This window comes from Diabrotica virgifera, chromosome 1 (assembly GCF_917563875.1).
Source record: "Diabrotica virgifera virgifera chromosome 1, PGI_DIABVI_V3a".
Taxonomy (NCBI): Eukaryota; Metazoa; Arthropoda; class Insecta; order Coleoptera; family Chrysomelidae; genus Diabrotica; species Diabrotica virgifera.
In genome coordinates this window covers 96,015,052-96,028,483 of record NC_065443.1, presented here as the reverse complement: position 1 = coordinate 96,028,483, position 13,432 = coordinate 96,015,052, and the positions used below count along the sequence as shown (strand labels likewise).

At 30.8% G+C, this 13,432-nt stretch overlaps 1 protein-coding gene across 1 annotated transcript in view; it reads right to left on the bottom strand.

Annotated features, from left to right (window-relative positions):
• Window positions 1–13,101, bottom strand: part of LOC126889304 (uncharacterized) — a 79,832-nt gene extending 66,731 nt beyond the window's left edge. Inside the window, exon 1 of the mRNA XM_050657475.1 lies at window positions 12,891–13,101. Within this exon, the coding sequence (XP_050513432.1) occupies window positions 12,891–13,038 (148 nt within the window). The 5' untranslated portion in view covers window positions 13,039–13,101. The remainder of the gene's footprint in view (window positions 1–12,890) is intronic.
• Between the last annotated feature and the right edge of the window lie 331 nt (window positions 13,102–13,432).

The following is a 13,432-nucleotide window of genomic DNA, read 5'->3' as shown; positions in this document are numbered from 1 at the left end:
CTCGTAGAGAATTATCGATAAGGTAGAGTTGTCCTACTAGGTCGTACTATTTCTGACCATTTCTTTTATATGTTCACATCAGTTGTCTCCATCTATGTGGTCTACCCGACATTTTTACATTATGTCCTTAAATCCTACATGTTTTTACTTATATACTTAGTTGTTCCATTATATATTTGGACAAACGTCATCATTCATTTGCAAACAAGTTAAATCAAAACATTAAGTGAAACGTAATATTGATATCGATATACAGTGCATTCGTAAAGTGTGGAAACGGTCTATTATCTATTTATTATTTTCAGAGTTAAAGCTCTGACAGGTCGATTTTTATTTTTAAATTATGATTCTTTGACGTATATCCCATAATAGTGACGTCGTCGATTTGGGCGTGATGATGTCATCGATGATTTTTTTTAATGGGAATAGGGATCGTGTGGTAGCTCATTTGAAAGGCGATTCAATTCTCTATTCAGTAATATAAACATTAACATCATTATTTACACCGGGTGGCAAAAAAAATAATTTTTGAATTAAAATAATTGACGCAAAAGGAAGAATGCATGAAATTTATTTAATATAAAAAAAATGTTTATTTCATAAATAATAAACATTGCTTTTCGCTTAAATTAAATGTAAAACAGTCACACACCTCCCTCTTGGCAGTTTGAACATTTAATTTAAGCAAAAAGCAATGTTTATTTATGAAATAAACATTTTTTTATATATTATATGGCTTCAGTAAAATGTATTTTGAGTTAAATAAATTACATACATTCTTGTATCAATTATTTTAATTGAAAAAATATTTTTTGGCCACCCTGTATAAATAATTATGTTAATGTTTATATTACTGAATAGAGAATTGAATCGCCTTTCAAATGAGCTACCACACGACCCCTATTCCCATGTAATAAAATCATCGATGACGTCATCACGCCCCAATCGATGACGTCACTACAGACGTCAAAAAATCATAATTTAAAAATAAAAATCGACCTGTCAGAGCTTTAACTCTGAAAATAATTAAGTCATGATTAAAGACTGGATTATATGCAAAATGCATATGCATATATATGCTGCATATTTCTCATGTTTTTCATAAATGCATATGCCTTGCATATTTGGAGATTTAAGAGCATATAAATGCATATTTTGATGGGAATTTACTCTACCCCATTTAAAAATAAGGTATATATTAGTAACATCAACATCCATTAAAATAAAATGTGAAAGTAAATATTTTGCTGTTAAGCTCCTTTGTTGTTGTACCCATAAACATAATGGGCGTTATTTATAGCTGCAGGTATCATTATCCGGATATTTAAGATTTATAGACTTCTCAGAATTTACAAATTACCTAAGTAAATACCGATTATATTTTGAATAACATTACAAATATTACCTGTACTTTCTGCTGGTGTCGGCCAACTATGAATTATTCTGGGAAAACCAACCAAAACGAAATTTTAAGGCAGCGTTGCCAATTTAGCTTATTTTATGCTAGATTTGGCATATTTTTGTGTTGTTTAGCTTATTTATTTCTTGTTTAGCATATAGCATATTTTCTAGCATATTAAATAATATAAAAATTATTTAGTAAAAATCGAAAATCTTCTAATTCAGAACAAATTTTTATGTTGGCCTTACAATTACTAAAACAACTTAGGAACTCTCTCACAGGAACTTGAAACTGATATCAGTGAGTCAAATCTGATTCCTAACAAAAAATGTTTAACCATTCACACATACACACCTACATCAGCAAATCCCTTCGCCTTCAATAATGTTTATATTAGTACTTATGTCTGTGGACCATGAGATTACTATTAACTACAGGATCATGTTTCAGCATTTTTTAAAACAAATAATTTATCTGTACTGGGTTATGCTTGCTATAGGGATTTTTTATTAGTTGATAATGGAATACCTACTGTTGAACTGATCATTCCATCATTCTTGTGAGGTTTGGCAAATACTATATTGGTCGAGTTGGCAACACTGTTTTAAGGGTAGGATAGATTATTTTATTTTATGAATGGTTAGTCTTAAATCAATCGCCGATTATTCAACTTTTGTGATTGCAAGTTATTGACTATACTGTGTAAAAAAATCATTTTATTATTATTGTGAAAATGCCTAAAGTAGCAAGGGAAAAATCAAGTCTTCTCAGAAGTTGGATTGGAAGTAACAATCATCTAAAAGTTATCGACAGTGAAAGTATGTTTTGCACCATTTGTGATAAAAAGGTAAGTTCTCCACTTCAATAGATTTTTAAACTTATCAAACTTCTTTGCACATCTATGTGTCTGTCTATTCTAAAATGACAAACCGTCCCATTTCTTCAAAAACTGTTTTTTAAAGTTCGCAACGGTTTGGCTTATACAGAGCGAGGTGTTGAGAGTGGCCCACCCTGTATACTACGGTACACTGACTGTACTTTATTGTTTGACGATTTCAATTTCACTTTGAGAAATAAAAAAAAATTGGGGGAGGTTTAAAAAGTTTGATCATTTTAATGTAGGTATCTATTTACGAAAACATCTAAAACATCATTATCATTATATTCCAGATTCCATGTCAAAAGAAATTCCAAGTAGTTCAACACATAAAAACTTCACTTCACCAAACTAAGCTATCAAAAAATGATAATAAACCTCGCCAGCAGATTCTACAGAACAGTTTGCAGATTCAGAATACGTCAGTTGGGCAAGAAACCTTTGCAAAGGATTTATGCCATTTTTTTTTGAACTGCAATATCCCTCTGCACAAGTTAGAACATAAATCGTGTCAAAACTTTTTAAAAACTTATTGCAAGATTAAAGATAAACCAGCTCAAATACCAAGTTCTTCAACTCTTCGGAAAAAATATGTCAGTGCATGTTACAAAGATGTGATGACGAGTATTAAAAATCAGTTAAAAGCCGATTATCTTTGGATTTCCGTCGACGAAACAACGGATACAAAGGGTCGACAAATTGCGAATCTAATTGTTGGAGTTCTTAACGACTCTGGCGATTTTAAAAACTCATACTTAATTAGTGTAAAATGTTTGGAAAAAACAAACTATGCTACAATAGCTAGATTTGTTAACGAATCCCTAACAAATTTTTTTTTACCTGATCAAGTACCATTTGAAAAAATATTATTAATGCTTAGTGATGCCGCCTCATATATGATGAAAGCTGCATCCAATCTTAAAATCTTTTTCCCTAATTTAATTCACTGTACATGTTTGGCGCACGGCCTAAACAGAGTTGCAGAGAAAGTTAGAATTGAATTTCCCAATGTAAACACCTTAATAAATAATGTAAAAAAAGTATTTCTGAAAGCACCACTACGTGTACAGGTATATAGGGAGATGCTTCCCGATATTCCTTTACCACCAGAACCAGTATTAACCAGATGGGGAACTTGGCTTAAAAGTGCTATATTTTTATCTGAACACTACGACGACATCAAAAGCGTTATTTCAAGTTTTGATCCGACTTGTACCGCTATTGATAACTGTCAAAATATTTTTAAAGAAAAGTCTATTAAAAATCAATTGTTGTATATAAAATCGAATTTCGATATCATTGAAAGTTCAATTACAAAATTAGAGGCTCAAAATTTATGTCTTCACAATAGTATGTCTATTGTTGATTCGGTTAAACAGAAAATAACAAATCTGAATGGGGAAATTGGAGTAAAAATTAAAGATAAACTTGATGACGTTTTAAACAAAAATGAGGGTTTCACTTTATTGCGTTCAATAAATAATATAATCAATTTTGGAAACTTCGATGAAAATATTAATATGGATCCGTCTCTAATAGCAAAGTTTAAATATGCCCCAATTACATCTTGTGACGTTGAGAGATCTTTTTCTGCCTATAAACAAATATTAACAGATAGAAGACATAATATTAGTTTAGAAAATATGAATCAATATATGATTATTTATTGTAACAATAAAAATATGTAAATTTGTTTTATTGTACTCTTTTTATAATATTAGTTTAGAAAATATGAATCAATATTGTAACAATAAAAATATGTACATTTATTTTATTGTACTCTTATTTATCTTGTGGTCAAAATAAAATATTTTGCCGTTTTATTTGTCACAAAACCTGAAGTTAAAAAAATATATTAAGAAATAATAATACAATTTGGTTTAAATTCAAACCTATTTATTTATTTTTATTATTTTTTATTTATTTATGTATTTAACGTAAACCATAAAATTATTCATATAAAAATAAGTGCATATATAAATGCATATTTGCATGTTAATTGTGCATATTCAGCTTGTTTTAAAATGCATATTGCATGCATATTTTAGACATTTTTTAGTGCATATTTTCCAGTCTCTAGTCATGATATAATAGACCGTTTCCACACTTTACGAATGCATTGTATAATACAATATTGTAGATATCATTGATATGTACTGTCAATGTAATGACAATAAAGAGTTTCATAAAAATGACAAATACATGATGTAGGTCGTAGGTCATTCTTCAGTCTTGCGTCTATTACATAAGAATTCATTTAAACACTACAAAATCCAGTTATTGAAAGAATTAAATGGAGATGACGATGACGAGATAAAAACTGGCTTATCGAAAAAATACTAAGAAGCAAAAAAGTTTTAAAAACATTATTTTTAACTAATGCCACCACAATAATAATTTAATTGGAACGTACACAAACATTTGGAGGGTTTAAAGGAACAAAACCCCCATAAAATTTTTATGTAAACATATTAAAAAAGAAGCCGCATCTCAATAAAAACTATCTTATCGAAAAAATACTAAGAGGAAAAAAGTTTTAAAAACATTATGTTTAACTAATGGCGCCATAATAATAATTAATTGGAACGTACACAAAAGTTTGGGGTGTTTAAGGGAACAAAATCCCCATAAAATTTTTATAGGGTGCACAAATTTCACTATTATTTTTTTAAGATGTTCCTGTCATAATAATGCCACATGTCCATTTTCAATAAAAAATCTCAAATAGTTTTCGTTATATTGGAAAAAATCGATTTTCATTTTGTACCTTAAAAGGGCTGTAACTTTTTTATGTGCACATTATTTGTACTAAGGTAAGTTAGGTTCAATCGAACTACTTTTGGTCCCAGGATATGTGATTTAATTTATGACCTGCCTTTTTGTTACACCCTGTATTTAAATTACAACGGAAAGCCTTTGTCAGAATATAAAAAAGTGACGAACATTATTTTCTGATTTATCTATTCTGGTATGAATTTAATCTAATCTAACCTACTTCTTATCTTGGTTAACTGAGTCTATCTACAATATACTCACAATTTAGGACAAAGACACATTTTAAAACAGGGCATAGATACATGAATACACTGCATGTGTGATTACACATATTTTAAAAATGTTTAAATAAGTATAACGTTTTTTAAATACTGTTAAATGTCAAATGCACAAAGAACCAATGCTTTTGCTTTCGCCTTAAAAGTAAGCCGCCCCTTTTCCGTTAAAAATAGTTTCAATACATAAAAAAATAAATATACAATAGCTATTTAAAGCAACACTTTGCACATTTTCAACTAGATAATAATTTTTACACATGGCAACATTGCTACGGATAGAGCCGAAATCCGAAATTCAAGGTTGTCGAATTTTTTTATCGCGAAATGTATGAGAGCACCAACGAAAGGCAAGATCAGCCCCTGTCCAAAATCACAAACCAGGGATCAGAATTAATGCCAGAAGCAGTGGCGGATCCAGAATTTGGGGAGGGGGTCATGGATCTTAAGGGTGATTTAATTACTTTTCTCTGATGCAAGGTCACATAGTCTTACCACCCCTACGATAAGTGGGTTTTAGACATTGGACCCAATTTTTTTTTGTTTGACGGCTCTCGGTTTTTCTTTGTTTTTAGGATTATTGAATTGATAATATCTATTTTCGTTGGGGGGGGGGGGGGGGAGAGCTTAGGGAGAAGGTCCAGTAGTGGACGCGTGGGTCGATGATGATGAATAATTTTTACAAACAAAATTTCAGATTAGCCATGGGCTCAACCTTATCTCCTTTATTAGCACATGGAGGATCTTGAACAAAACATTGTACACAAACAAGACAAACAACCCTCAGTATGGTGGAGATATGTAGATAATGTCACCATTTGGTCTCACAGACCAGAAGCATTGAATAAATTTCTGATGGACATCAACAATAACTAAGAATCAATCAAAAAGAAAACAACGATTAACTTCCTGTTCTGAATATGTTGATCACAAAAGAGGATGCAGGATACGCAACCAAAGTTTACAGAAAACGAACACACCAACAGATATGAGTTTCTGCAATATGAGATCAACTTTACATCTTATGATTGTGGTTTACTTCCGAATAAATATTTGATAACACTTTTTAAGAAATTAGAACTAAAAATAACTTTTCGATACAATACATCCTGACCAGACACCTCCTATTAGGTTTTTCCTTGTAGTCAATTTGTCGATATCAAATGGTTTATAATCTGATGATTATTTGTATTGTATTTATTAGAAATATTTTTTTCGTAGCTCGTATTTATGTTTGTCAAATTCACCACTAAGGTACAAATTCACTAGAGTTAATGCACCACACGCAGGCATTATGATTAAAAAAAATCACATTTATAAAGAAAGAAAACATAAACAGCTTTAATTGCATAATAAGAAGATAGAAGAAGACGATTTACAATTAGAAGAGAATACAAACGAGTAAAATATGCAGAAGAAAGACCAACCACCTTATTCGTCTGATATTGCGCCGTGCGACTTTTATGTTTTTAAGCTGAAAATTAAATTAAATGGAAGGATATAATATATTATGAGACCGCTGAAACTATATATATTATGAGAGAGAAAGTGACACGCGTCTTGTAGATGCTGAAATTGCTGAAAGAAGATTTTCAATTTTATTTATTTTTATATTTCAATAACTTGTAGAACTAGCGGACTGGTGCATATTGGAAATAATAAGCAATTATGTAGAAAATAAATACAGAAAAACTGAGAAGATATGGCACACTTCGTGTATCCTTTGATGGCAATAGATAAAGGTAACTTTTAAAATTCTTTGGGCACTCGTATCTTGTATTCCATATTTTTTTAATAGTACAAATAAGTACAAATTAATAAAATTAGTAAGACACCTGCTAACATTAGCTTCTACGAGCAAAACAAAAGATTGTTTCTCAGAAAACATCAATTGCCATCTTAACCATTGTCAACTCCTTTAGCGGAACTGAACAGGGCTGTATTGAGAATAATCTGTACCGAAAATCTGTTAGATTGAAATATAAAATCGAAGGTAAACAAGCATTAACATTTAATTATAAATTAATTTTTTTGTGGCTAATTTTTCTACTTTTAAACGTTCAATATGATATTTACCATTGTTTCGATCGGATAGAAAGTAATCCACAATACATCGCTCATAGGGACGAAAAGTGTCCTAACTCAAAAAACAACTTTTTTCAGGGGAGACAAAAATAGATTTTTTAGATCTTAATTTAACTGTAAGTTTTAAACGGTAACTGCTAAAATTTATAAATGAAAAACGAAGAATATGGAGTAAGTGAATGTTTCATTGTGTAAGAGGCAAAACAAAAAAAAACTATAATATCTGATTTAACAAAGAAAAAAGATTGTAAATTTGAGTTGTCATTCGAAAAAAAAAATCCCGAAAAAAAAATCTATCCTTAAAAATACTCGAAATTGTCAGATTAACATAAGGTAAGTTAAGTACATGTAAAGAGTGTATATTTTGGACATTGAGCTATGTATTAACATCACATGTTTAGGTCATAATTATTAAGTCCCTTGGTGCACCAGTAGAACTTATGCCAAATTTTTTAAAAATAGAATCAATACTCCTCTATCGATTCGATTTACTTTACAAAAGAAAATTAAATTTTCACGCAGATTTCCCTAGAAAACCCCATTGTTTTCACATATTTTACTCTCCTTGATTTTACCTTTCAGTTCTCAAAGGCATATGGAAGATTGAAATATCCTTTGTTCTCTATGTGTCTCCCTTTCTTTTTCTCTTACTCACTTCCATTAGCTTTATCTCTAAACATTGAGAAAGTTTGTTATCTCGCATAAATTTTGTGTGACCCAACTACATAAAATCGATCATTTCAAACGTGTTACGTGTTACCTTGCATATTAAAGCAATGAAAATAGTCCAATTATTATGGGAAGTAAAATGCTAGTGAATAGTTATGCCGCTAATAAAATCAGTTATGACTCTATAAACCTCTTAACGATAACAACCTTCTAAATTATAACACTAACGTTTTGTATTAATTTCTCTCTCTTATTTTTTGTTAATCTGAATAAGTGGTTAGTTTAAAAGAGTAGGTTTTCACTTAATTTACTTATCCCTTACTCTCTATTTAAACATCTCCATAGAGAAGCATTAGTAAAGATAATACAATAAAAATACAGTACATACAAACATATCAAATGTTCACATTTACCATACCAAGAGAAAGTTTGAGACAGAGGAAATGAAGTCATTTACGGCTTTGGCCATGCCAAAGAAAAATTGCCTTCAGCTTATCATGAAACCGGAATGAGCATTGCCGAACAACTAATTCGATTAGTTGAAGATGGTGAATAACCCGCCAATGTAATTGCCAACATTAGGGGGGGGGGGCTAATATGAAACCAAAAGAAGATGATTTCTTTTGGCCGTATTTAATCTTCTTCTAGTGTTTTAGATGCTTCCTCTCCTTATTAAAAGGATATGGAACATAGATAATGTCAAGCCTTTTTGTTTGTATATTAAAGCTCAGGTGATACTAAATAAGATGATATAAATTTGTCTGCAGTTTTCCAAAATTGTATTACTTGCTCTAAATTGGTGATGTATTTAACGGTTTTTTCTTGCTCTAAGAATTTTGGTATTTACACAGTTTAATTGTATGCCGGATTTGTTAGAAGCTTCCACTGCAAGGTCTGTTAGTGTCGACTGATGCCCCACACTGTCAGCCAGATCTTTATGTCCTCTTTAATTCCACTGATAACTCCCGTGAACAGCATTTGAGATTACATATTGCACAATGGTGGCGATAAAGTGAAGCCTTGACAAACTTCCTGTTTTATTGTAAATAAATTCTTGGCGAGGTTAAGTTGCCTACGTTTCTGATTAGGCGTAAACCTTCGTCATCCCCAGATGTCTTTAATACTTAAGGCAACTTTTGGGTACTAATATAGCAAGAGGGTAGGACGTTTACGGATAGGTATGAAATGTGACATGTATATCAATGAACTCTGCTTCACTTACTTGTGGATTGTACAATGGATTTTTATTGAGTGTAAAACATTCATTTTATGTAATTTCCAATTAAAATGTTTTATTTTTAAAAGCCCCGCCATTATCAACCATTACATACCAAGAAACAACAAGAAATGACACTAATGATAATCGTTTCATATGCTCAAGAACAGTAATTCTAACCGGTGTTGCCATAATTATACAAAATAGTTTTCTTATGAATAAAAAAATGAACAGATAGTTAATTAAATATTTTAACAGTTCATTCTTAACTACATACATACTACCTAGATAGCAGGTTTATGCAGTTTTGGTTAGGTTAGATTTGCTTACGTTAGGTTCGCTTACGTTCATAGACATAATTATAATACCTAGACTGCAAGCTGCAATCTATAACTAGAGTGACAGAGAAAAGTATTTGTATTTGGGGTAGGTATCTCTCTCTAATCGACGGGGTTTATCAAATGACGTTAAGTTTATCGACCACGTGACTTTCTCACTGCCGCCGATTTGATAAACCCCGCCGATTAGAAAGAGATGCATATCCTATTTACAACATTTTTCTCTATCGCTATCGCACTGGGGGAACAAGTTTAGATTGCAACGCGCAGTCTAGCTATAGTACTTTTCAACGCTTCTCATTTGTTTCGAGCTTCTGACATACACGGATTATACGATATATGACAGAAGCTCGAAATAAATGAGAAGCGTTGAAAGGTAGGTACTATTATATGTGCATGGGCTTGGTTAGGTTACGTTTAGCTACGTTAAATTAGATCAAATTTTTTAGATGAAATTTTCAGATCTTTTAAAACTTAAAATTGGCAATAGTGTCGAGTGTACATAATTTTTATTTGTGCGCCATATTGTTTTAAAATATTAAAATCTTGATTATTTTATACAATATTACGTATTTTTTCATAATTTAATAGTAAAAATCAGACATTTATTATGTTTTTAAGTGCGGTTTTTTATCAAAACATATAGATACTTTTGTTGGCTATTTTTGTTTAGTATTACTTTTTTATATATTTTTTTGTATTCCTTGATATTTGGTCACTTTTACTAGTTTCCACAAAAGAAAATTTGGGTGTTTCTTTACTTTTTCGGCAAGTCCACAGAAAATTAGGTATTTTTAGGAGTACCCTCTTGCTATACCTATAATTACCTACCAATTTTTGACGTTGCTATTTGTCAAAGTGTTTATTAACATCAATAAAACATGCAGATATATCACAGTTGATGTCACTAGTTGAAAATAATGCTTCTTGAGTGCAACATGAATGATTTCAAATAAATGGCCTAATAAACTTGGAATTCCGCAATCAAATCAAATTCTCGACTTATAGTGTGCAATATTTCAGTATTTTCTGCTAATCGATACGTCGAAATTGCACAAAATCTGTGTCGTATTGTAATTGCACTCAATTTTATATTAGTTGCAAGATCACGCTTTTTTGGCGCTAAGATCCAGAGTTGTCACGACGCAAGTTTCTTAATGGTTGAAAACTAGTTGGAAACCAGTTTAAGGGCGGTTTATCTCGTGGGTGAGTCCCCGAGCTCTTAACAAGATGTCGTGCCGAGATAACAAAATAGTTGCGAGTGCAATCGGTTTTAGACTATAGTTTTAAAACGGTTGCGCCGTGGGTAACTGTCAAATTTTGAAAAATTTCACTATTTTTCAATTAAAATGTCAAAATCACGTGTGTAGAATGCACCCAAAAAATCAAATAGGACAAAAATACATAACCAATCAAAATAAACAGTATGTCTAATTAAAGAAGAAAAATAAAATTAAATGAAACTTATTTTGTAGCTCGGGCACTATCTATTATATTTATATTTTTGTCAAACTGCTTGGATTGAACAAAGAGAACCCTACGATGAAGAGCGGTATGATATCAAAAGATGCAATTAATACGATAGAATGAAGTAAATTTAATTTGAAATAAAACGATAAAGACATACATAATAGTAAACAAAAATTTTGTTTTGTTTTTTAATATGTCTCGTTTTTTAATATGTATTTTTGTATTTTAAACTATATTTAAGAGGCTAGGCGCAAATTTTGCGCCAGTGTTGCAAACTTGTTTTAAATGCATTCATTTTTTTCGAATCATGAGAAAACTAATACATAAGTATTTTTAAAAAATTTAAACGCAGAATGAAAGATAGCATTGTTACCGAGGGTTAAAAGTCCCTGAAAACTTCTGTAACGTTTATTTTAGTAAGTTACAGGGGTGAAAAAAAAAGAGAAAATTCAGTCTGATTTCTAATTTCAAATATCTCATTCAAAAAAATAATTTTGGTTATTATAAGGGACTTTTGGCCATCGGTAATAATGTAATCTTTTATTCTGCATTTAAATTTTTCAAAAATAGTTATTACTTAGTTTCCTCAGGATTCGACAAAAATGAATGCATTTAAAACACATTAGCGCGAAATTTTGCGTCTAAGCCCTTAATAGATTTTGGTTTTTTTAAAACAATTTCATTATTGTTGCACTAAACATCAAATAACAAATGTTTTGTTATTTTAGCATAAACACTGTCCCCAATAAGTTATAAAATAAAGAGTTTTGTAATAATTATTAGTTTTAATCAGTAGGTAATCAAAATAAAATTATGTTAGGATGACTTCAATACAAAACAGTGAAAAACGATAGACAAAATATTTTGAGAAGTTGTTTTTCAAGATTAGTATACATTTTTAACTATTATCTATATATTTGGAGATGATCAAATATGTAAATAAAAATTATTAATGTACAGCACATAACCAGAGACAAAGACAAATACGAAAAATCTTAAATAGTTAGCCTGAAAAAATAGTACATAGGTAATATATTTACAAACATGGAATATGGTTAAAAGCTTTAAATAAAATAAATAAAAACAATATTAAATATCAAAATAAACTATTACACACACACACACACTAGACACTAGTTAATTCAAAAGGAGAACCTTGTTATTGCAACGAAAAGATGATGTTTACATTATGTAAATTTAAATAGTCTAAACCATGTCAGTATTTTTATTATTTAAATCCTTAGCAGCACACAATAAAATTGCAAATAACAAATGGCATCCATCTTTATACCTCTAGGTCAAATGTACCAACATTTTAGTTATAACAATAATAATTCAGTCAGTTAAAAACAAAAGAAAAAAAGTTAAATCAACGTCCTTATTAGATCGTTCAAGATCATCGTATCAAATTAAAGATTAAAGTACATCCATATTTCCATAATTCCGTAATTACGAACCTGTTGTAAAAAATTATTACACGTGCCCTAGCGACAAGGCCGTCAGTTCCTTCTCAATAAATCGAATGACCTAGATATAGAAGGTCGAAAAAGTACCGAATTTTTGTCTACATTTTAGGCCATGAACGATTAGAAAACACTCCTAAGGGGCACTCAGATTATATTGTTGAGGTGATAAATAATTAGAATAGATAAATCTTAGTAAAACGACGCAATATCTCAAATGATTCACACCGTGACAACCACAAAGTACATTATGACTTAACGAAACAGCTATACATGGTAGATATCTCAATGTAAACACTCAAAAATCACCCTTTACTTACCTGCCACCTTTTTTGCTGGTATCAGTTTTCCTGTACGAGATATGTAGGCTAGTCCTGCACTGCGTAAATGTTTCTGGAGTTTTCTTTTGGACTTGGGAATGCCCCTTTTGTCGAGATGTTCCAACAGCGCAGTTGATTGTGTCGCCATTATTATTCTACACTCGCCTGTGGCGCTAACAATAATGAGCTTAGGTGGGAGCGAGAGGTCCAACTATCAAATGAGTAGATACTGTAGCCATATGGTCACAAATACACATCCGACGTTGCCAAGCTAAAATTATTTACAGTAATATACTTATTATTGTAAATAATGTATTTTTCTTCTTCTTTTGGTGCCTAATCGATTCGAATACTAAAATTAAAATAAAAATTCACAACTCGGAAGCTAATCATAGGAATAAGTTCAATTTTCATACTCGGGGGATTTTTGAGGTCGCACGAATATTTCTGCGGCGATATTGTACGAGATACCTGGTGCCCGGCATATACGTCATCTCCTGGAGTTTTATGAAAATTCGTTATGAAATTAGTTGAAATTTATT